Source organism: Anser cygnoides, chromosome 13 (genome assembly GCF_040182565.1).
Source record: "Anser cygnoides isolate HZ-2024a breed goose chromosome 13, Taihu_goose_T2T_genome, whole genome shotgun sequence".
NCBI classification, from domain to species: Eukaryota; Metazoa; Chordata; class Aves; order Anseriformes; family Anatidae; genus Anser; species Anser cygnoides.
In genome coordinates, this window is record NC_089885.1 from 9,786,668 (window position 1) to 9,812,298 (window position 25,631).

Below are 25,631 nucleotides of genomic sequence, written 5' to 3' on the forward strand. Positions count from 1 at the left end.
ACGTGGCACCGATAGTGCAGTGAGTCACAGCAAGGTGGAGTGAAAGCTGGGTTTTTGCTGCAGCTGATTGGGATTCTGAATCATACACCCAGTTTCTAGAGGGTCTCTCATTCCTGATTTTATCTGTAACTAACAAGCTTTTCCTGCTCTTTTCTCTTATTCAGAGGATGGCATTGACCATATGTATTTCAAGCAACTGCAGCAGTCTTACTAAATTTGCCCACACTTCTAAATATACATAAAGTATCAAAATAATGCCCTCATTCTGTCACATTTGCTTGAAATGTGTGTATTTGTGTATTAGGTGGTTTTACCCTTACTAGAAAAATTATAAAAAGCAGAATTAAATGCTCCTTAGTATTCAGACAGCTTCATCCTGTGTGTATTATTAGAAAATAAAACTGTGTTGAGATCAGATATAATTATCTCAGAGGCATGTTGATACTCTTTTGCTTATCTTTTTTTTTTTTTAATACAAATTATTTTGTTTTGGCTCAGCAGTACTTTTTTAAAAGTAGTACTTTTTAAGTAGCCTAATGGAAATCTTATAAGAGTAAAGACTTTGAAAGAAGACTAAAGAAATGGGAGATAACTGAATGGACTTGCTGAATAGCAAACTTCATGTGTCTATTTTGCCACAGTAAAGTCAGTCAGTGCCAAAAAGGCTTTGCATATTCCCCACAAGTACAGCTACGAGATATTAAGTTGATCCCATAACCATCCAAATGCAGATGACTGGCCCTGACATAAAATGAGGTGTTTTTGTTTCCATTTCAGAAGGAAATTGTTCAACCTTCGTTATGCACTCAGTCTCTACTAACAGAGAAGCAGCTATATGTCATTTGAGCAATTTCCTTTTCCATAAAATATATGGTTGCTTTTAGGTTGATCATCTTATGGGATAATTGATGGGTAGAAGCATTTAACAGCAGCAAGTTATAAAAGAGAGTTACATGTTTTGTATAGGTAAGCTCTTGTTCAACCCCTAACAAAAGAGAGAGCAAGAGTGAATACTCCACTTGAAGATAGCAGAAGGACAGAGGAACTGAGGACTGTCATTCCAGTCTCTGTAATAAGTGCGTTAAACTCCTGTAGAAATCTCTAGAACCTATGTGTGGTGGGGATTATGTCTACCCTGTTATATTTGATGACAAAATTTCCGTTTATTATATTGCTGTTGAATTTGGCTCTTATTATGTATAATTTTTGATTTGGAAAAGTCGGAAATGTGCATCTATCTCCTGGGATTGTTGTGAATTCACTTTATATGGCTCTAAGATTTAAAAAGCTTCTTCAAAAACAGTTGCTAAATCAACTTTCTTTATTTTCCTGAACCTAACATCAAAATCTTTCAGCAGCAGAGATTTGCTGAGCAGCAGAGGAAGGTCTGCTGCTCTAAGGTGTCATATCTAGGATGCTCATTAACACTGCTAGTTTTTGCAGGTGTGGTGTGATTTCATTGTGAAGCTGTTCATAGCAAGAAGGAGAGAGAGGATAAAGTTATTCTCAGGCTGAGGAGTATGGCAGAACTGGTAGTCTTCTTCCATGGGACGGATGCAGGACTGGAAACCATTGGCTTGGCACATGCGGCATGGTTTAAAATTCTCTTTTCAGCCACAAACTCAGCGTTCCCCTTCCAAATCACTTTGTTGCTGGGAGGATTTTCAATTATATAAAAGCTTCCTATAATACATCACTGCTGTTCCAGTAAAGTCTTTAATCCTGCTCCTACTGAATTTACATGGACTTCAGTGATATAGTCTTACGTCAGAAGGGTGCAAATGGCTTATAATATCTTGGATGGATGCATTTCATCCTTTCTCAATAGAAAGGAGAAAAAAAGTAGATAAAGAGCTGATATTTTTAGAAGAGTTGTTCTTACAGCCTGAATTTTCTTTTATACTTAGCATGTCTTATAGTCAAAAGTGAAGGGTATCAAATAACAATGAGCAACATTAACAATGCATACTTTACTCTTCAATAGCTCTTTCTACCTGGGAGTCTCAAGCTAAATACTAGCTGATGGAATCTAATGAATTGTGAAAAATACATTCACCCTTTCTGCAAATAAGGGAATAATTCTACTATTAATATGACTTATTTATATGACTTTTAAAGATCTGTTTTAAGTTACTTGATTTCTCAGTTTGATATTCTTGCTATAGAAGGAAATGAATAACTTGCATTTTTGCACATTTACCAAATTTCCTTTTTTTTTTTTTTTCTGTTTAATTTTTCCTAGGGGAATTATTTACCTTCCTTACAGTTCTTCTGGATAGTCTCAGAACTATGCAGTTATTCTGTGGATCATAGAATGGCTTGGGTTGGAAGGGACCTCAAAGATCATCTAGTTCCAACCCCCCTGCCAAGGCAAGGACACCACCCACTGGATCAGGTTGCTTAGGGCCTTATCTAACCTGGTCTTGAACACCTCCAGGGATGGGGCATCCACAACCTTCCTGGGCAACCTGTTCAGTGCCTCACCACCCTCTGAGTGAAGAATTTCCTCTCAACCTCCAATCTAAATCTCCCCCCTTTTAGTTTAAAACTATTCCCCCTCATCCTGTCAATATCTGATCGAGCAAAGAGTTCTTCTCCATCTTTTTTATAAATCCCCTTCAACTACTGAAAGGCCACAATGAGGTCACCTCGTAGACTTCTCTTCTGTAGGCTGAACAGCCCCAGCTCTCTCAGCTTTTCTTCATAGGAGAGGTGCTCCAGCCCCTTGATCATCTTTGTGGCCCTCCTCTGGACCACTCTAACAGCTCCACATCCTTCTTGCGCTGGGGGCTCCAGACCTGGATGCAGTACTCCAGGTGGGGCCTCAACAGGCCACAGTAGAGGCGGACAATCACCTCCCTCGACCTGCTGGCCACTCCTCTTTTAATGCAGCCCAGGATGCAGTTGGCCTTCTGGATTGCAAGCTCGCACTGCCAACTCATGTCGAGCTTTTCATCCATCAGAACCCCCAAGTCCTTCTCTGCAGGGCTGCTCTCAATGAGTTCTTCTCCCAGGGGAGGTTTAGGTTGGAAATTAGGAGACATTTCTTGTCAGAAAGAGTAGTCAGGCATTGGAACAGGTTGCCCAGAGAAGTGGTGGCATCACCTTCCCTGGGGGTGTTCAAGGAAAGGTTGGACCTGGCACTTAAGGACATGGTTTAGTGGGTGACATTGGTAGTAGGAGGATGGTTGGACCAGATGATCTTGGAAGTCTTTTCCAACCTTAATGATTCTGTGATTCTATGATTCATGTCTGGGATTGCCCCAGCCCAGGTGCAGCACCCTCTACTTAGACTTGTTGAACATCATTAGGTTCACATAGGCCCACTTCTTAAGCTTGTCCCTTTGGATGGCATCCCTTGCTTCTGCTGTATCAACCGTACCAATCATCTTGGTGTCACCTGCAAATTTGCTGAGGGTGCACTCGATCCCACTGTCTGTGTCATTTATAACGATATTAAACAGTACCGATCTGAAGACAGACCCCTGAGGTACACCACTTGTCACTGGCCTCCACTTGGACATAGAGCCATTGACCACCACTCTGGGTGCAACCTTCAAGGCAGCTCCTTATCCTCTGAATGGCCCACCCATCAAATCCGTATCTCTCTATTTGGAGACCAGGATGTCATGTGGGACCATGTCAAAGGCCTTGCAGAAGTCCATGTAGATGACATTGGTCAGTCTTCTTTTTTCAGCTGATGCAATCACTCTATCATAGAAAGCCACAAGACTGGTCAGGCACGATTTACCCTTGGTGAAGCCATGCCGTCTCAGATTACCTCTTTGTCTTGCATGTGCCTCGACATCGCTTCCAGGAGGATCTTTTCCATGATCTTGCCAAGCATAGAGGTGAGGCTCACCGGTCTGTAGTTCCCCGGGTTCTCCTTTCTATCATTTTTAGAAATGGGAGTGACGCTTCCCTTTTTCCAGTCCAGGGACTTAGCCCGACTGCCATAACTTTTCAAATATGATGGAGAGAGGCTTGGCAACTACATCAACCAATTCCTTCAGGACCCTGGGATGCATGTCATCAGGTCCCACAGACTTTATAGAATCATAGAATATCCCGAGTTGGAACGGACTCATGAGGATAGAGTCCAACTCCTGGCTCCACACAGGTCTACACAAAAATTTGGACAATATGAGTAAGAGCATAGTCCAAACGCTTCTTAAGCTCCGACAGGCTTGATGCTGTGACTACATCCCTGGGGAGCCTGTTCCAGCACGCGACGTTGTAGAAGTAAAAACTTGTACGTGTTTAGTTTCACCATGTGGTCTCGAACCTGATCTTCACTTACAGTGACTAGGACTTCGCTCCCCCAGCCTCCATCTACAGCTTCAGGAAAATGAAAGACTTGGGAAGCCTGACTATCAGTGAAGACTGAGCTGTTGAGTACCTCAGCTTTAACCATGTCTGTTCACCAGTTCACCCTTCTCATCCATCGGAGGGGGGTACACTCTCCTTAGCCTTTCTTTTCTGAGCAATGTCTCCAGTTCTGCTCAGCTCCTTTGTCTCTATGGACAATGTTCCAGGCCATCTCAGCTACTAGGTCTTTAAATAGCTTGAAGTATGCTTTTTGGAAGTTTAGGGTCCTGATTTTCCTCTTTGCCAGGCCCGTACTCCTCAAGATCACAAACTCAACCAGGGCTTGGTCACTGCAGCCCAGACTGCCTCCAGTCCTAACCTCTTTAATAAGCTCTTCTGCGCTGGTGAGCACCATGTCAAGTAACACTTCTCCTCTGGTTGGATTGTCTAATACCTGGACCAGGAAGTTATCATCAGCACACTCTAAGAATCTTCCAGATTGTTTACAGCCTGCTGTGTAGTTTTCCCAGCAGACATCCAGGTGGTTGAAGTCCCCCATCGGGATGAGGGCGTGCGAGCACAACGCTTCTTGTAGTTGAAGCAAGAATGCCTCATCCACAGCCTCCCCTTGATCAGGCAGCCTGTAGTAGACCCCAACTACAAGATGTCCTTTATTGGTACGGTCTTTAACTCTTACCGACAAGCTCTCAACCTGTCTGTGGCTGTTTCTCAGACAACTCTTCACAATCAATCCCTTCTCTAATGTAGAGGGCAACAACCCCTCCCTTCCTTCCCTGTCTATTCTTTCTGAAGAGTTTGTGGCCCTCTATTCCAATATTCCAGTTATGTGATCCATCCCACCACATTTCCATGATAGCAATCAGGTCATATTTGTCTAATTGCACCATGGTTCCCAATTCTTCTTGCTTGTTTCCCATGCTGCATGCGTTGGTGTAGAGGCACTTCAGCTGGACAACTGATCGTATCACCCAGAACTCTTCCTAATTGCATTAGGATAGTTCACAAGTATTTCCTTGCCGTTACTTAGGGTAATAGTGTTCTCAGGTATGCTTTCTTCACTTAGAGGTGCATCCCCTTTCCCCACCACATCTAGTTTAAAGCCTTCCTGATAAGTCCAGACAGCTTACTGCACAGAACATTCTTGCCCCACCTGGACAGCTGTGCCTCATCCGGCGTCAGCATGCCCGCTTCCTCAAAAACGCATCCAAGGTCATAGAACCCAAAACCTTGGGCACGGCACCAGCCTCTCAGCCAATCATTCACTCGGCCCCTTTGTCTCCTTCTTCCTTGATCCCAGCCACCAAATGGGAGCACAGAGGAGAACACTATTTGTGCTCCCGATCCCTTCAATATCTTTCCAAGGGACATTAAATCCTTTTTAATATTTTGGAGTTTCCTTGTTACAACATTGTTTGATCCTACTTGGAAAAGTGGTAGTCTTTGGGACCCACCAGACTTGTTAGCTTCTTCGAAATCATGAATAAGGGCCCCAGGCAGGCAGCAAACCTCTCTGGAGAGATTGTCTGGACGGCAAATGGGAGCCTTGGGAGCTCCTCAGAGAGGAGTCTCCAATGACTAACACCCTTCGTGCCTTCTTTTTGGCACTCGTTTTGATGCCGTTGGGAGACTGGGCCAATTTTGTGTGGTCGGCCATTCTGAGTTCCTTGTGGTTGCTCTTTCTGAGGTCTTTACTGGTTCTCCCAGAGTTTCCTCTCTCCTGCCTTAGAACCTCATATCTATTGTCCACGGACACTTTAAGGACAGAGGGGAGACTCCTCCTCTGTCTCCGATCAGAGATGAGGGTCCACTCTCCCTCATCCTGTGAGTCTTTCAAATGAGCTTGTTTTGGGCTGCAAGCTTGTTTCACTACCCCTTGCCTGGACTTAAGGCAGCTGCTCAGCCTGTGCCAATGTATAATAATACTATTTATCAGTCTCCTGCTCAGATTCCCTAATGCTATGCTGCCTGGTGAGCTTCTCTCGCAACTGAGCCACCTGTTTGAAGAGCTCATCCAGCTGGGCACACTTGAACCCACGACACCCTCCTCTGCCTTCAGGCCCCAGGGGGGCTTCCAGAGACTGAAGCTCCCCAGAACTGAGGGTCTGGGCCCCTCTTTCGATCCTCGGGAGGTCTGTTCGTATGGAGGCATCTGCCCGGGGAGGCTGCGCCCACCCCCGTCTGGGTTTCAGCCGCAGACCGGCAGGTTCGGCGGGCGGACACCATTTCTTCAGGAGGCCGTCCCCGAACGCAAACATAAACATGACCAGCCCTGCTCGCCCTGCCTGCGCCTTTGTACTACAGATGGGGGCGCTCCTGGCTCCCTCCAAGCCTCGTCAGCCGCCCCCGCGAGGTTCTGCCGGGTCCTCGCAGCCCCCTCGAGTGGCCTCGAGGCAGGAGAACTGCTGCCCCCTCAGAACGCGTCTGCCCCCGAGCCGATCGCCTCAGCGAGTGACTGCAAAATGGCGGCTACGCCCCAGTAAAATGGCCGCCGGGGAAGAACTGCCCAATTTGATCAGGTGATACGTGAATGTGTTCTTTATGTGGTGCCAACATTAATGCATTAAGAGAGGTAGTTATTGGTGGTTTAGTTTTATTTATAAAAAAACAGGAGGGAAGTATGGGCAGGCAAGGGTTGATCTAAAGCAAGAGTGCAGCCTGCATTGTCTGTCTCCTTAGCATAAAACAGAGGAGTAAAATAAGCAATTTTATTATTACAGAGAGCAAGTAATAAAAAAATGATTATTTACTTGCTATAGAAAGTAATATCCATGGTCTTCCAAACAAAGATTAATGGTGTGGAATCAGTGAGTGTGCTGTTAAAAAGACCAGTAAGGAAAATCTTCGTTTTATGCCTTGCATTACACATCTAGTCAGAGGCGGGTGGAGGCAAGGCTATTTTGAGGGTGGTCTAGACGTCCTCAGCTAATTGATCATTTATCTTTCCTTGACTCATACAAAAGGGGTGATTAGAAGTCATACAGTGCAAACTGCTATGGCTGCAGGAACACCTTTTTCCTCATATGAGCGTCTTGGAAAGGCTGCAGCTGCTCAGAGACTTGCGTTTCACCTCATGAGCTGGGACAGCAGCCTCAGGGAAACAGGAGGTTGCGTGTGCTTTTCTGATCAGTGTTCCTTAATACCTGAGGCACTTATCTGGGCATATGTGATTTGTGACAACATACAAGCATTATTTTCAATAATTCTTGTTTGCATTTCTGGAGTAAAGTGGGTGTTTAGGAATGTCTTACAAAACTGCTCAGAGCTTGAGAAACAAGGGAGCATTAGTTAATTAAAAATCCTTTGTATTTATTTTGACTGGCTGCCCAAGAGTTCATGGTTCATCTCAACTTTTAGACACCAGCAAGCCTTTAAAAATGCTGCTTTTTCTTCCCAAGCGTTTTCATTTACAAAACGACATGTAAAAAGATGGAGTGATTTGTCTCAGTAATAGCAAAGTGAGGTCACTGTCTATAAGTAGAGACTGGTATGACAGGCAGCTGATCATTAGACAATGGTTGGCTAAGCAGAATCGCTTTATCATTTGCTAGATACAGCAACTGTGTGTGGCTGACACTGCCTCAGAGTTATCACTGTGAAGACTGGCAGCATTCGGTGGAATCTTGCTCGCTATTCAGTACAAAACCACTTCCAGTACCTCCACGGTAGTAACTCCAGAGGACTTTCTCCCTCTCCTGTACATGAGATGTGCAAGTCTGTGTGAGATATGTAAGACTGTCCCTCTTAAGAATGCTAGATCTTTACCTTTGTGTAAATACATCCACACATTACTTACAATAAACAGAGAGGATATAATTTTCCTGTTATTTTGATGTGTTGCCACTGAAGAATGTCTGCTACAAAACCTCATTTGTGGATAGGGTATTTGTGTTTTAAAGGGACTACAAATTTTGAGTCACATGCCTGAAAAAAAGTATTGTCTGTAGCCAGGTTAGGAGGGAGATGAGTACCTACATGTTAGGGATCTATGTGGCATTTTGGGATTAACCAGGTGTTCCTGGAAAAACGGATATCACGGGAGAAGTCTGGGCACAGAGAACGTGGTACAGCATTATCTGAGCCAGGTGTCTTCAAGGGAGGTGGGTGGAGGAGATTTAGGACACAGGGAGCCCTGAGAATTTGTGGCTGAGGCATGAAGGAAAAAGGTGTAGGGAACTGCATGCCATTAACCGGATGCCCTACTCATAAGAATTATTTTATATAAAAGAAGATTTGTTTCTTCTGTCCCTTGACTTCTCCTTACAAGAGCAACACCTTACCCTTAAAGCACAGGCAATTCACATGTTTCTACAAAAGATTTGAAGGTCCATATAGTTACGACTTGAAAATAGAAAGTAAAAACTGCTTTGGAGGTTTCATCTATTTCCTGTTCAGTAGGACTTTCATTTCTTAATTTAACTCAGGGAGAAGTCTTAACTAACTCGCAAAGACATAAATGGCATGCAGACAATGACAATTTGCTGATGTGGGTGAGATGAATCAACTTGTGGTGGGGCTGATTTCTCCTGTTAACTATAAAAAGAACATAGATGATTTAACTAGACAAGACACCTCATGCTTAGGTAGCTACAAGTTAAATGACACAAATTCCACGTGAATGACAAAACCAAACAGAAAAAAAAAAATTATACAGAACTGTCTGTGGAAGCAATAATGCCTACAGTTCATCTGCTAAAGGACACTTCCGTAATATCACTGGTGCCTTATTCTCTTGCTGCACTGGACTAGAGAATACAGTACTGCTCTGCTTGGTATAGATATTGTCTTTGTTTACTGGACATTTAAAGGCTAGATCAGTGCACAATTTTTAAAAACAAGCTAACTACTGATTCTGAGGGAGCAGCTTTACTTAAAAATTGATGGTCCTATGTGACCCACTTTATTCCAAGGGCAGTGATAGTGCAGTGTTCTTTCTGTCACCTGTGCTATCAGAAAGCAATTGGAGCCAGAGACAGTTAATAAAGAAGACAGGACTCATCTGTTCTTCAATTTTGAGGTCCTCAGGGAGTCCCATCATCATAAGTCTCCTATTCAGAGTGGTCCTGTTCATAAATTTGGGACACATAAAAATTAATCTCAGGCTAGAAATAAAAGGCTAGTTCTGAGGCATTCCCTGTCATTTCTACCTTTTTGTTGCTCCGTTTTAAAATAGGTTGATTTGTGAACATTATGTTATTTGTAGAAGAGGAAACAAAGCCCACTGGAATACAGTACCATGCATTTGCCTGTTTGCCTATTATAAGAGGAGGAAGAATAGATTATTTAAAGTGGTCCCCAATGTTTGCCATCCTATGGGAAACAATACTAAGTGAATAACATGGCACTGACAAGGGATTTTCCTCCCCAGGGGCTGGAACTGCAATCAGAATAATGTGTGTTCACCCACTAGGGCTTCACCCTGTGATTCCTACCAGTATCTTCAAATGCAGCAGCAAAGGGGGAGTCTCATTTGTTTGGCCAGTCAGGCCCCTTAGAAGGAAGGCAGTGCCAGATTTTGCCTCCCATGTTTATATGTACTCTGTGAACAGCGTGACTGATTTCAGTGGATAAATTTGGGAGAACTCCAACTCAGCATGAGTAATGATGAAAAAAATAGTCTTTGGAAACTGTAGGAAGCTTCTGATCTGTGTTTTTTTTTTCTTTTTCTTTTTCTCTTTTTTCTTATCTGGTGGCATCTGTACCTGTTGTCAGGCAGAGCAGCAACACATACCATTCAAGGCACTGTAGTCTGTGATGCCTGTTCTTATTTTAGCAGCTTTACTACTGGATTCCTGTTTGGCCTCCAACACCAAATACTTCCTCTTATATAACCATTTTAACATTTATCTTCCTCCGTGCCCTTGTTACCTGAAGACATCTTACCTATATTTTAAGTTTTCTTTAATAATGATGACAGATTAGTTCAACGAGTTTAGGAGATTAGGGGCATCCCCTTAGTGTTCCCTCTGGAGGAGATAGCTGGAGAGTTGTGGGTGCTGTCAGCTGAAACACAGAGCACTCCAGAATGAATTCCTTAGCCCTAGGATTTCTACCAGCCTATTTCATTTATTATCAAATTAGCCAAGTTTAAGAGAATGTAGACAGCTTTGGATGGCATTGCCCAGAGCAACCGCCGGAAAGTGTATGCCCTGCAGGCAGTTCCTGGGGAAGCAAAAAGGCCAGATCCATGCTGTCTGCTTTGGTTACACCAAAGCACACCACAACCTGACTTGAGGGTGTGGGATGGCATGTTGTGCTGGGGGGGAGCCTTCCTCTACATGTGAGCAAGGGGTCCCTCCTAGGAGGACAATGCTTACATTCCTGGTGGCCATAACCTTCGCTTTACGGCCGTACTTCTGTGTCTTTGTTGCTGTTCCACTTCTGTCCCTTACTTCCCTTTGCAGAAGTAGCCTGGCCCTTACCCAGCCTGACTTTTCAGCTTAGAGGCAGCAAAATTAAATTTATCAATTCAACTAATTCAATTAATAAACAAAATTAAACAGATCAGAGAAACAGCTTTGCAATCAACATTGCAATCTGTATTGCTACACAGAGTTACTTCAGCTAAGGGTATAGCCCTTGTTCTTTCCACATTCATATTTTATTAATTTGGAAGAAACTTATGGGTATTATTAAATTGGAATCTCATATAATGGCAAGTATTCTGGGATATGTTAGTCAGAAGTCTCAAGATGCTGGCAAGTCTTGCAAAGTTTTGTTAATTTTGCTCAAAGCTTTCACAGCTTTCACTGTGGCTTTTTCACAAAGCTAAACTTAGAGGATTAACACCGCTTTCCTCGTGGTGCTCTGTTTACCAAGGGAATGGTGGTCACAGGGAGAAAAGTGGACAACTTCAGACTTTTCATGTCAGTGCTGCTTACAGAACAAATATCCATTGGCAGGGTAAGAGCCCGAAGAAGAAGAAAAGAAGCTTTCTACCTATTGTGCAATAAATCAAAAGGTTCCAGTGAATTTCTTTGAGTGTTAGCAAAACTGTTTAATCTAGGATTTCAAAGGGTGATCAAAACTATTTTCAATTATTCCTGACTTGCACTTGTATCATTCCAGAGCGAGATGAGTCTTTTCCCTAGTACATTCCTTTATTTAAAGGCAATGAAGAGAAAGAAGTGAATTTCGAAGATCAGAATCCCAGTGTGTGGGAAATATGACTTCAGTTCTTCAGTTCTTCCTCTGGAAAGTCTGAATAAGACCAAGTAATTACAAGTTGTTCACTAATAAAAAGGAGAGGATAAATGAAACAATAACAGAACATTTTCAGAAATTGGATTTTTGTTATCTGTATTAATACAGAAAGCTTATCTACTGTGAAAAGAGCAAGCCTGATTCTAATATGGCATAAATATTTACATGATAATAAGGTTATATATGTTAGATGAAGACAATGTGTTGTTCGCAAAGAAGGAACAGCTGTAGCCATCCTTGGGAAAAACATGACTTTCTGAGTGTGACTTTGTGCATGTCCCAAGACTTTTAAGCTAGTTTTATTTCATTACTTTTTTTTCCTTTTCCTTTTTTTTTTTTTTGTTTTGTTTTGTTTTTTTTGAATGTACATTTGTAGTTATGAGTGCAGTTGCCATTGATTACAGTTTGGACTCATGTCCAAACTTTGAAGGGGTCAGAATGGGTATGGTAGAGTAGTTTGCAAGTACCAAATAAAGAACACAAAGATCATAGGATCATAGAAACATTAAGGTTGGAAAAGACCTTCAAGATTTAGTGGGTGACCTATCAATGTCACCCACTAAACCATATCCCTAACTAGGTTCAACCTTTTCCTTCAACAGCCCCAGGGATGGTGACGCCACCACCTCCCTGGGCAACCTATTCCAATGCCTGACTACTCTTTCTGAGAAGAAATTTCTCCTAATTTCCAACGTAAACCTCCCCTGGCAAAACTTGAGGCCATTCCGTGTAGTCCTGTCATTGGTTATCTATGAGAAGAGGATGACCCCAGCTCCCCACACCTTCCTTTCAGGCAGTTGTAGAGAGCAATAAGGTGTCCCCTGAGCATCCTCTTCTCCAGACTGAACAGCCCCAGTTCCCTCAGCCGCTCCTCATAGGACTTGTGTCCCAGGCCCTTCACCAGCTTCATAGCCCTTCTCTGGACACGCTCCAGGGCCTCAATGTCCTTCTTGTAGTGAGGGGCCCAAAGCTGAACACAGTACTTGAGGTGTGGCCTCACCAGAGCCTAGTACAGGGGGATGATCACCTCCCTGGTCCTGCTGGCTACACTATTCCTGATCCAAGCCAGGATGCCATTGGCCTTCTTGGCCACCTGGGCACACTGCTGGCTCATGTTCAGGCGAGCATCAGTCAGCACCCCCAGATCCTTTTTCTCTGCACAGCTTTTGAGCCCCTCTTCCCCAAGCCTGTAGCGCTGCATGGGGTTGTTGTGGCCAAAGTGCAGGACCCGGCACTTAGCCACATTGAACCTCATCCCATTGGCCTCTGCCCATCGGCCCATCCTGCCCAGATCTATCTCAGTATTTTGTACTACTAATTGTTTTCATAAATCACCAAATGCCTAAATATAGCAACTAGTTTTAGAGCACAAATTATTTGTTTGCATCCCCAAAAGAACTATGTGTGAACTTTGATTTTTTTTTTTAGATCTAACTAAAAATTCCAAAACAGCAGCACGTTGTATTCATTTTAAAATAGTGAAATTAAAGTGAACAACTTAGTGCATTACTTATAGTGCTGATTCATTATCAGTATAACTGTTGATTGCTTAGGTTAAGAGGTCTACAAAATAAAGTGGCTTTATCCTCAGCTTTTATAAACCATTACAGGGATGTTTATGGAGCTAAACACTGTTTGCAGTAGGTGAGGAGCTATATACCCTAATTTAAATAATAACATTATTTTTAGGGTAGCAAAGTTAACACTTAAAATCTCTAAGATGAATACATTAAAAGGATGATGGAATGTTTGTAGATTTTTCCCAAAACTTACAGAGAAAATGTCTTTTGAAGGACCGTTTGAAGTATTGCTTCTGATGTACTTCTGCTGGTCCATGACAGATGGTTTACGGAACACCTGAACTGGTAGAAATATTTTGTGCTGTTCACTGTATTTTAAGTTTTATACAAATGGTCTCTAAACATCTACTGATTATCTGTAAGTCTGCATTGGATCAGAGAACTTACCATGGCCAGCCAAAAAAACACCACGTTGTAATTTAAAGTGTAGAAACTTAAGAGCAATTGCTCGCATGTCCCATTTCAACAATTAGCAATAAAAGTGAGAGCCTCAGTTTTACCAGCCTAAAATTTGGATGGTCACACAATCTAAACCTAAACCTGAGTAACATTTCTAGCCAGTGAATGAAATTTAATAAATTAATCAAAAGCCAATTTAAAGATGAGGCTGAAATTGTTACTCCATTGCATTGAATGGATATAATGCCACAGATTCTAGTAGTACCTAGTCATAGATTTACAAATCAGCTCTCTGTTGTGTGGAAGCATCCTCAGATTGCTATGCATGACTTGTCCACATATATTATGGATGACCGTCTGTGGAAGATGGTACTCTTTCCTGCTGGAAAGCCTAATACAAGTAGTTGGCTTTTCTAGTCTGTAGCTGGGCTCTAATATTGAAAACATTCCATCATCCTACATTCAAAGGGCAATTATTACAATAACTACGGGATACAAAAAATGAGAGGTTACAGACTACAGGGAAGAGAGATAAAAAGAAAGTTGAATGAATTTCTTTCTTTCCCCAGAGTGCCAAGTTCTTATTTCAGCAGCTGTCTGCCATTCAGAGCCTCTTTTGGCTCACTTGCTAGCGTAAAATGTCTGCAGTAGCCAAACCGATTTCATGTAGAAAAAAAAGTGAATCAAAAATAAATGGTATGTTAAGAACTATTGCTGAAATGATGCTGTTGAGCAGAAACACAGATAATGTGATTCAGCTCACGTGATCTGTGGGAAAATTTAGGAGATGGGGTGCTGTGCATTTTCAAAAGCTTAAAAACAAACTGTAGCTTTTTTTTCATTTCATTCCATGTATGTCATCTCTTTTTCCTGTAAAAAGTAATGTTCACGGTCTCTTTTTAACTGCAAAAACAGAAAACCAAACTAAATCTGAAATGCATACATCACATTCTTAGATAAGAATAACATATGCTGAAGAAAAGCAGTAGGCTATTACTGTATTTGGATGAAGCTACAAAGCCATAAGCACTGGCTTTGAAAAACTATTACACTGAGCATTCATCAGTAAATCTCACTAGATTAAGGCAAGAAGTATCATCCTACTCATTTAATGATGCAGAAATTAAAGCATGGGGACACAGGTATGCCTTGTTCAAGGTCACTGGCAGAACTAAAAGGAGAGCATTAATTTCTAAATTCTCAGCCAATGAGTAGGCCCACTGCTTCCCTATCTAGAGAAAACAAATAATACAATAGGATGAAAAAAGTCCACGGTAGCTCAATTTTAGGCATTCACTATGAATTGTCTGTTAGACTCTGCAACTAGGAAATTATTCCCACACATTATGTGGAGAACAACAAGAAGTTATGGAAAACATAAGTCACCAGCTAAGAAATTTGTAAGCAGTGCATTATGGAAAAGGAGACCACATAAATAAATAAGAATTAGCCACTAAGTTCTGGTAAGTGGCTTATGAGTTAGACGGGATGGTAAATATGGTCTGAGAAAACACAAACTGAAAACTACACTGCTAGTTAAAGTGTGAATTAGAGCATTACACATTTCTCCCCCTATTATTGTCTATTCACATGAGCCATGCTTAGGTCTGAGTTGCAGTAAATCTGGTATAACTTTAAGGCTGGGATTTCTCAGCTGTCCAAGAGAATTGTCTGTTCCGTTCCCTTAGCCATTAGCAAATGTGTTTACTGTTTCCCTTCAGAAGTTCCACAACAAATAGGCATTTGCATTAACCTGTTTGAATCATCAGTGCTTAAGTTTGCAGCTTTATGGTAGTTCCCTTTTAAAATCTTTACTCCCCTCTGCATGCCCTTCTTGCATAAAAAGAACCTACACAATCACACAACAGTGTGGTTAGATTTCCTTTTGATTTACTAATAAACATAATAAGACCCTCTGAAACCTTTGGAAAAAAGCACAGAAAATCTGAAAGGCTTTTCCTGACCTCTCACCCCCTCTTTTTTTTCTATTGTGAGCAAGCATATTAGCTGGATATTTTAAGGTTTTCCATAGATATTTATTAGTGTGTATGAGTTTCAAGCTGGAATACATCTGAAGAGTTTAGCATAGCACAGCAGATGGGATGAAAGCAGTAAAGCTTAGGTAAAGCTTTGCTCACTTGAGTGGATCACTGAGTTTCTGAAACTCTTCTGAGTGGCTCAAGTCCCAGCTGCCTTGGTACTGAGGAACATGCCTTCTTGTGAAACAAAATAAAGAAAAACAGAAAAAAATATTTCACTTGTCCGGCATAATAAGAATACAGTGAGGAACACTCAAGTTTTAAAATTTAGCAGAGATACAATAAACTTGAGCTTCCAAACAAAACCTCATGCTCCCAGGAGCCAGTGAGGTGATGGCAGTTAAGATGTTGGCCACACTGTGAGCCAAAAGGTCACATCTTGGAGTACTCGAACTACTAAAAATCTGATACTAGGCATAAACTGGGAGTATGATGACTTCAGATTTATGTGAATGACAGTTCAGTCTGGAAAAATCACAGATGGCATGTAACGTGATGGTGAGAGAAGAAAAGTGTTTTTCTCTCTCTTCTCCCACTCCTACTTAAGTGACTGCCTGTAGTAGGTGAGATTCTTGTCACTGGTGCCAATCCCAGGGGACTCCACTTGAGGCCACTCAGGTGTAAAGTGAACAAAGGTACTCTGCATTTACACCTGAATCACTCAGATTGCACTGTAGCCTGAAACCTTTAAAAGCCTGTGACAATCTCACTTCAGTATTATATTGTTTGTTCTTTTGTGATTAGAACAGAATTTATGTAGTTACTGCTTTTTCACAGTTCTCAATTTTTCATTTGGATTTTAACTGTCCAGGTAAGACACTCACATGGAGCAAGTCAGTAACAAATACTTGGAGAGATGAAAAAAGTTTATAATGTGGGAAAAATCTGCTTCAACTCCAACTCCTCTGCCTCTCAAGAAAAAAAAAAAATGAGTTAAGTCAAAATGAGTCTTAAAATACACTCTATCATATTATCAGTGATTTCAAGGGGATTTTTTTCTAAGCTTTTGTATAGAAATAGCTCTTATCTCAAGAGGAGATAACTGCAACAGGTTTCTATATACATTAGCTGTGCCTTTTCCAATGCAGACAGCATTCTTAAAATGGCTGTATTGCCTCCTACACAGAAGATAATTGGTGCCTAACACTTCTGGCTCTCGGGAGCAATTCATGTGGAGGGTGAGAAAAGAAGATACAAGAAATCTGTGTTGCTAAGACGCAAATCTATACTTGTTCTGTCACCATAAAGAACCCTGACGTCGTATTGCAGACACGTGTTGTTGGTGCAATTGCTGTTGCACTGCAAATACTAACGCAAATTCTCTGAGTTTCTAAATGGTAGTGCTAGCTTCCATTTTAAAATCAGCAACAAGTTGTGTGTTGCTCTTGTTCTAACTAGCCACATATATTGGCTTGAACAGCTGAAATGTCAGTTTTTGCAAAGGTCCTTAGAAATAATAATAATTAAAAAAAGACATTATTAACACAGATAGTTAATTCATTGTATTTTTAAAAATACAGATAAAAAAAGATTTGGCAATATTGCAACTAGCTTTACTCTTCCAAACTTCCCACTGATCACTTTTTCAAGCACAGTGTGTAACCAGTGGTAACTTAGATGCATGCATAAATAGGGTAACAAGTAGAGATGAGAACCAGATTCTAAATGAACACTTTAGTACCTGAACATCTTTAAAGGTAAAGGAGGTGCATCTGGCACCTAATTTCATCCTTCTAAATCTTTAATATTATGCAACAAAAGCTGATGTTGTACTCAAATGGGGGCCCTCCATGTTTATGATCTCAGGAAGAAAACTGAATTTTGATGTCTTGTTTTTCAGACTTCACTCTCACTTGAGTCTGTTTGGTCTTTAGAATGATTGCATCTCCAATTGCGGCTCCAACATTTCTTTCATTCAAAACAATCTATTCATCTGTATTCATAAACATGTCAATCTGTGGTTTCAAAAAAATCCAACCAACCCTCCAACAAGAAGAAACAACAAAAACTTCTCATTAATCCTCCTCCCTCATTAGCTAGGATTAAAAACCTTAGTCAAAATGATTGGCCTTGTGCCCAGAAAAGCTATGAGATCAATAATCCAAACAGACTTAATGATCCTCTTACAAAAGAATAACTTCTGGACTTCTCCTGCAGAATACTTTGAAAAAATGAAGGGAAAAATACAAGAAATGTCACATCATCTGCATAAGTTAATTTATCTGTTGGTTTGGGAGTTCTACAGTTTGGGGAGGGAACTCTGGGAAACAGTTTATTTTCTCCATTAAATGACATTTACTGTCTGCAACAACAGTAATATGAAAAATCACAAACTGTATCGGTGATTAGCCTGTAAGAAGTTTCATTAACATTTCCAGTATCTCATTTCACTCATGAGCAGTTTAAAATTATGGCATTTGTATCCCTATATAAGAAGATTTTTATTTAGGCAATTTAACTTGCTGGTACCCTCATCTTGACACTACTAATTACAGCTTCTAACTTTTCTTAAGTTTGATTTTCATTTTACACATTCAGCTGTTGACGGGAAGAAAACCAAACAAACCCTACTGTACAGTTCTCTACCAGTACAAGAATGTGTTGTAAAAAGTCAGTGCCTTTGACTGAAGCAGTCCATAAACTACACTGGGAACGTTTTTCTCATAGACAGAATAGAAATGTCTTAGGGTAAAGACTGGCAGGTAACCAGCAGAGCACAAATATCGTACATGGAAATGCTAGAAATGATCAGGCTGGGCTTACTGAAGCTATGAAGGAATTAGCGATCTAACCAGTGCTCATCAGGTATACTCGCTACAGTTACAGGAAAAAAAGCAGGCATATCTGGAACTTAGTTCATGCCATATATTTTGAAATGGAAGAAGTCACCTTTGTGTGGCCTGTTTTTTGCTAGTGACTCTAGAGACCCACAATGAGTTTTAGTCTTTAATTTTAATAGCTAAAGGAAGAGGTAAGTGCTGAGCTCTCAGCAGAGCAGGGATATTCAGTTCCTTCAACGCTGAAATAGGTCCTCTACAGCTAGCTTAGGAAGAAAAGGAAAGAGCCCAGGGGGACAGATTTGAGGGGAGAGGCGGGAGCACTACATGGTGGGAGCTTGGGAAGTACAGAAATTGGAGGTGAGGTAAGAACTAAGCAAATGCTGGAACCTGAGAGGATGAAATCTGATTGAAGAGCGAGACTGATAAAAGGAGAACTACCAAGGGGCATTTGGAGTGGCTCTGCAGCAGACTTGAGAAAAGGTAGAAAATGCAGACCCTTTTGCAAAAAGCAGCATTTGTTTTGTCAGAATTTATGTGTCATCCTCCGGCTGTGCTCTACTGCTAGCAAAACCACGGGTTTGTCTGAGGAGACAGATGTCTGCCTAGGAAACACAGGGCAATTTGGGCACAGGTAGTGTAAGGTTAGCATCTCTCCCCATTTTGCTGTTGAAGTTACTTATTGAAATCCAATTTCTAAGATCATATTTTGCCAAACTTCATGGCTACGCAGAAAAACAACCTTCCCCAAAACAAATTCATGCATTGGAAGTGTACTGTCCCTTATCTGCACTGGAGATAACTATATTTTTAATACTGTTTCTGTCTGTACTGTTATTGTTTCTGTAAAGGTCATTGTATCTACTCTCACAAATGAAAAATTAGGAAGAAAAAAATATCTGTATCCCATTTTCCTGGGCAAAAAAAATATTTCACTAACCTGATTACATAATGTTGACAGCTTAAATCTTGAATCTCTGAAGGAATTTTTTTTTCAGACTCATTATCAAGCCATTAGTCAGACAAACAGCATTCCCCTAACAAGCAGTGGCTTCCAGGGCTGCACAGCTAAAGAAACGTAGAGACCTTCTACACCGAAGCTGCCAACACGCTTTCCCTGTTAAACAAATCTCTTTAAGTGTAACTGAAAAAAAAAAATCTCTCTCTCTCACCTATACACACTATGAAAAGAATTGTTTAATAGATGTCAGCTGGAGGGTATAAAAACGAACATAAAAGATCCACAGCTATAATGATTTTTAAGTTGGTACTGGTGATGCAAACTAAAATCCAGTCACTAAATAAATTCCGCTATGAAAGCTAAGGCAATGTAAAGCAACAGCAACCTCTAAAATATTGCTATGCTACCAAAGAAAGCATGAAAGACAGCCTGAGACTCAAACAGTAAAAGTAAATAAGAGAAAGTCACTAAAAGAATCCAGTACCTCTGTCTGTTGTTTGTGAACACTTTACAATTGAAAAATAATTTTTGTAGGAAAAAATAGCGTTTTTCTGAGAAAAAAAGATGTAATTTGTTCTGGTTTTCTAGACAATAATAGATAATATCCTAGCTGCTAGAGTGCTGGATATAACACAGTACTTGTTTTGCAGACAAAACTAAAATCAAGCCTGGAAAGAGTTAATAACTTTAAAATAAGACTTATACTTTTTCTGGGGTTTCAGCAATAAACGCTTTTAAGCACCCAGGAAAAGGAGCAATAATAGGACAGTCACTACTGGAAGATTTCAGACAAATACCTCACTCAAAGATGGATGCTATTCCGGTCAAATGTTCCAAGTTCAACTAAAGTGATACCATTTCGCCTCCTTCTTGAAGTGAGACCATTTTGAAGACTGATTATTCAGTAGTTCATTGTGGCACTCCAGTTTTAAACCTGATCTAATGAACAGACATAGATGCTATGGACTCAAAACATAAAGAATCGACATGTTAGCATAGTAGTGTACTCAGATGTCACATCAATCATTAGAAGACAGTTTACTGAATGACTCAGATATCTGGCAATACACATGCAAAGTCTCTTTAGCTTTAAAATATAAAGTGACTTCCTATTGCCAAAGTCCTGATTAGAACAACATTGATTGTAGTCATTTATAGCTCAAATGCTATTGCTGAAAATTTCTCAGAGTTGTAGATACTGTATTACTAACTATAGTAAAGCTCTAAAAATCAGTCAGCAGAGGCCACTTCAATCTCTGCATGATAATAAAGGATTATTATGTGCAGTAACCTATTTATGAAAAGGAAACAGTGTGCTTCTTTCAGACTCCATCAATTGCTTTAATAAGGAATTGAAAAGCCTGGCCTACTTTATATGCAGATCACCATCCCAGTTGCATAAGGATTTACAATAGACAAAACAAAACTGGTTTTGTTGTAAATAAGGGCTGTTTGTTAAAATCACACAATAATGTTTGCATCTAAAAATTATTTAGAAGCTAATAAGGCTCAATAAAGTTTGACTTGTTAATAAAAATGGTTTTGATATTCTCCAGGAAGAAAATGCAAATTGAAGTTGATAAGGTAAATCTTGAAGTAAAACAGGCCTGAGTTAATGGGAAGGGAGAATACATATTGCGTATGTTCACTGATGAGCGTATGAAAACTCACGTTGAGTGAATTCAGTTAGCTTAGAACATTTGACAAAACTTAAGATAATGGACTTAATAGAAAGTTTCCTCTAGTAGACTAGAATCGCTGCATTATTACTGTTGCTTTACAGACAGAGAACTTGACATAGTTCAGGCTACTGAAAGTTAGTATGATGCACAAAGCGATCTCTGCTACCTTCATTTGGAGGACTTGAAAAGACCTTGGTTCAAATTTTACCTTTGGCGTTGGTTCATTTGCCTGTATGTTAACAAAAGTAATGAGGTGTGGGATGACCCCTGCTGGTGTCCCTGCTTACAAAAAAAGTTGCTGTATCTAGCAGGAAAATGAAATGTTAATTTCAGTCCAAAAAAGTTATAAATGCTCTCATAAAATGTACAAAAATACCCAATTTAATGGATAAAATACTGTGAGTAATATTCTCCTAAGTACGAAAATAATCTTAAACCACTGAACCATGTTAGAACTGCAATGCAATGAATTAAGAAGGACATTAATTGTTCAGTTCACTATGATATTGTGTTAAACGTGTTTTATTAATGAGCTGTTACTCCCAGCTGAGGCATTTGATAACCTCTAGTCCATTGCTAAATCCTCTCAGTTGATTTCAGTGAATCACTCTCAACAAACCCAGAGGGAAAAAAAATATACCCCAATAAATTACAGTTCAGTTTGTAAGGTCCTAGAACTAGATTCATTTAAAAATGGGCAGCTTTCCTATAAATCAAACCTTCTGATTTAATGCAGCTGACATATAGGTCTATTTTACATTTTTTTTAATTTCAAAAATACAACACATTAAAATAGGTTCAATTTATCAAAGCTAAGAGCAACAATTAAGTAATAATGTACTTAAAGTGCAAAGGCACTTTAACACAAAAAAGTGACGCCCAGTGGCTATACTTGGTAATTGAAACAGCAGTACTGTATATTATTATTTACAAAAGAAAGTCATAGTCCAGGAAAAAAAAAAGATCTTTGGAGATCTTCTACAGAATACATTAAGTTTCCACTTTGAAATGAAAAGAAAAAAACAACAGAAAAACCCAAAGACCCCCTTCCTCATTTCCTTCCAAATGAAAAAGAATTACGCAAGATTTATTACAGAAACATACATTTGCAGTGGCAGTTCCTACAGAAGGGTCAAAAGGAGAGAGATATAGAAATAACTTAAAGGGAGCGTTGCAAAAGCAACACCATATCCCTGCTATGCTGTAAGGGTTCCATTTCTCTCTCTTACTCCCTCTCTAATTTAAAAAGTGAAAACATTGGGAATGCGACAGATGACATCAGCACTGAGCTCAGAATCAATCAAATTTGATGCTGAGCTCATTTAAAAATTTTCCTTTGCCTCCCACCTCCCCCCTTACAGCTGACTGATTGCAGTTTGTTTTTCCAGAACTTCGAGGTAGTCTGGTTCTGTTTGTAGCTTTCCTTGGAGTAAAGGATGCTCGGGTTTAGATTGTTCTGCAAAATATTTCCTGGGAGTTCCATATAAAACAGTTTTATTTATCCTGTCCTGGTTTTGGCGTCTGGATTCATACGAAGGGGCAAACTGCCTTTTGGGTAAGGTGCAAAAGTTATAATGAACTAATCCTCCGGTGGGGAGTTCCTTGACCCTTTCTGCAATATTTTGATACAGCAGCTCTGGTTCCCGAGGTGAGGACTGCTTTTCCAGTAACTCAGCTGCACTGATTGTAAATGCAAGACTGGTGGGATCTTCCTTTTTGTGGTCAAGGTTGCTATAGCTAAACTCATGGAGATTCCTGTAATAGGCAACTGGATCCCCTTCTTTTTGCATGTAGATCGGGTTTTGGCACATCTGTCCAACGGGAGGGGGAATGTAGTTATAAACATGTCCTTCAGTTTTGTCATGGGTCTCAGAGTTGTAGGACCCGTACTGGAGCTGAAATGAACTTATATCTAAGTTGTTGGCGCTACTGGGCATGCTTTGCACCCCCTTCCGGCGCTTAAGGACAAAGACAAACAAGCCTGCCCCAAAACAGACTGACAAAATAAACACAACCAACAAGCCTAAAATTAAGACAGACAGTGGAACTTCAGTGTGTATTTCCGGATAGGAGCTGGGTGAGACACCGAGGAGCTGGGGGGTATCTGTGTTCTGATTCATGGACAGGAGAGAAGAGTCTGACAAGTTGGGGTTCTCTGGACAGATGGCTTCTTTGCTCAGGAATTTCAGATGCTCTCCAGAGTGCTTGGTGGGAGACTCGCAGATGACTTCGTTGATAACAACAGGGGCATTTGACTGGTGGTTGTTCTGGTCAGTGACTTGCTCTATCCAGTTCCTCAGCCCCAGAATGTCACACGTGCAGTCCCACGGGTTCTCCTGGAGGTCGATCTGAATTAGAGCCGAGAGCTGATCTAGGACTCCTCTCACCGGCAGGTGCGAGAAATGGTTGTTTCTGAGGTTGAGTCTGGTGAGGGAAGTGCCGCCAAAGACGTTGTCGGGCAAGGATCTGAGCAGGTTGTTGTTGAGGAATAACAGATGAAGATTACTCAGAGCATCAAAGGTACGTGGCAGGATCTCCTTAATGACATTGTACTCTAGGTAGAGATACTGCAGGCTCTGCAGCCCTTCAAACATAGAAGGGTACAGAATCTCAAGGTAGTTGCCATTAAGATAAAGTCTACGTAAACTTGTGAGGTTTGTAAAGGCACCTTCTTGTATCACTGCAATTCTGTTATTTCCTAGATGTAACAAATCCAGAGAGCTGTACTCTACAAGATCGGTTCTGTAAATGACTTGTAGATAGTTACTGGTAAGGTAAAGTTTCTTTGGACTGGTTGGCTTAGGGTGGAGATCAGAGATGTTACTTATCTTTTTCTCTTGGCAGTTCACATTTAGTCCATTGTCTGAGCTCTGTGAAGTACAGATGCAGCCAGCTGGGCAGGTGATGGGCACAGGAGACTTTGTCTGGTAAACCATGATAGGTCCAAATATTTGTCTGTCTTTTGACACAGTGACACGGGGTGTGGGGCGGTTCCTGGTTTTTGGGGGGCGGCTGGCTTTTGGGGCTCTGGTGGGATTGATGGCAGAGTTAGCTGTGGGCAGTAATCTTGAGATATGTGGGTCTGAGAGGACAGGGTGTTTTTCCTTCTGGTTTGAATCACTGGAGCTTTTTCTAGGGCAGAGATCTTGCCTGGTGAGCTGGGTCACATCTTTCCCATGCAGCCTGAAAGGTGTTTCGCAGACTATCTCACCCACGAAGACGGTGATGGTGTCTAGCCAGGCCTTGAGTGGCAGCAAGTCGCAGGTGCAGTTCCAAGGGTTTTCTTCGAGTTGGATCTCCATGATGCCTCCAATGTGCTCCAGCACACCAGCAAAAGGCATCATCTTCAGCCGGTTGCCCCGCAGGTCCAGGTGGGTGAGGAGCACAAAGCGGAAGACATTGCTGGGCAAGGACAGCAGGAGGTTGTCATTGAGAATCAACACTTTGAGCTTGTTCAGCTTGCTGAAGGCCCCCGCTTCGATGGCACTGATGTAGTTGTAGTCGGCTTGCAGGTACTCCAGGCTCTCCAAGCCCAGGAACGTGTCCTCCTTCAGCACTTCCAGCTTGTTGTTATTGAGGTGCAGCCTCTTGAGGGTGCGGAGCCCGCTGAAGGCCCCCGTGCGGATCTCCTGCATGTCGTTGTTGCCCAAATGCAGGGTCACGGCGTTGGAGTAGTTGACGAACTCATTGGGGAACAGGCGGGTCAGCGCGTTTCCATTGAGGAAGAGCTGGTAGATCTTGGAGGGTGGCGGCAGCAGGAGGCTGACGGTTGTAAATCCTTTGTTTTCACAATTAATATTTAGCACGTTCTCCTTCTCCTCGCAAGGGCAGCGGCTCTTGCTGCAAATGTCTTTGGCAGGTTTGCGACTCTCTGTCTGCGAGATCCCAGCCACTGTTAACAAACTGAGCAACCAAACACCCTTCAGCATCTTTATGCGCCGTCGATCCCCGCTTCAGTACCTACAGTCAAACCTTTTGAGGCAGGTGAGGAGAGAAAGAAGAAACCCCCAATGAAAACGGCCAGGAGCAGAGACCGCAAGCAGTGGGCAGAGCAGGTCGCCAGGCTGGGGGCGGAGGGGGGGACAAGGCAGCGACTTGGCAAACTCCGAAATCCTCCCCCCGAGGAAGTGCCAGCCGAGCTGTGCTGGGGGCAGCCCCTCGGGGAGCCCCGGGCACCGGCATCCCGCCGCTGCCCCCCCCCGGCCCCTCCGCCACCACCTCCCCGGGGGCTGCCGCCAGCAGAGCGGCCCGGGGCAGCCCCCGCTGCCCAGCTCCGTTCCGCTACCGCTATTTTCAGCCGGGGGAGGCAGAAAAAACCCATCCGTACCCCCGTGCCGGCAGAAGGGCTCCTCCGAGCCGAAGCCCCCGCGGCTCCCCGCACCCCGCAGCATCCCCCCGCTCCCACCTACCTGCTCTCGGGGCGCCCGAGGGGGCTGCAGGGGATGTAGGGGCTGCAGGAGCAGCAGGGGCAGGAGGGGCTGCAGCAGGGGCAGCCGCCGAGCGCCGCCGCGCCCCGGGAGCCAGGCGCCCGGCGGCGAGAGGCATCGCCCGCCTCACGCCTCGGGAGGAGCCCGGCGAGGCGGTGCCGTGCCGTGGCTCGGCGTGGAGCCGTGCCGAGCCGAGCCGGGCAGGGCAGGGCAGGGCAGGGCAGGGGGCTCGGAGCA

At 42.3% G+C, this 25,631-nt stretch overlaps 2 protein-coding genes across 19 annotated transcripts in view; one reads left to right on the forward strand and one right to left on the reverse strand.

Annotated features, from left to right (window-relative positions):
- Nucleotides 1-25,631, forward strand: part of LOC106037701 (uncharacterized) — a 479,206-nt gene that overhangs the window by 392,784 nt on the left and 60,791 nt on the right. For 17 of the 18 annotated variants that reach the window (XM_067005321.1, XM_067005322.1, XM_067005327.1 and 14 more), the window contains exon 1: nt 5,443-6,845. The exons of the other annotated variant lie outside the window; for it this stretch is intronic. In XM_067005321.1, the coding sequence (XP_066861422.1) occupies nt 6,469-6,845 (377 nt within the window). In that variant the 5' untranslated portion in view covers nt 5,443-6,468. Of the gene's footprint in view, nt 1-5,442; nt 6,846-25,631 lie in introns of those variants that run through there. 18 annotated transcript variants of the gene reach the window in all.
- SLITRK2 (SLIT and NTRK like family member 2) lies at nt 18,675-25,575 on the reverse strand. Its single transcript, XM_048080389.2, has 2 exons — nt 25,377-25,575; nt 18,675-24,939 (listed from the first exon to the last, which is right to left on the reverse strand). Exon 2 carries the CDS (start codon nt 24,894-24,896, stop codon nt 22,323-22,325), a length of 2,574 nt encoding a protein of 857 aa, XP_047936346.1. The 5' UTR covers nt 24,897-24,939; nt 25,377-25,575; the 3' UTR covers nt 18,675-22,322.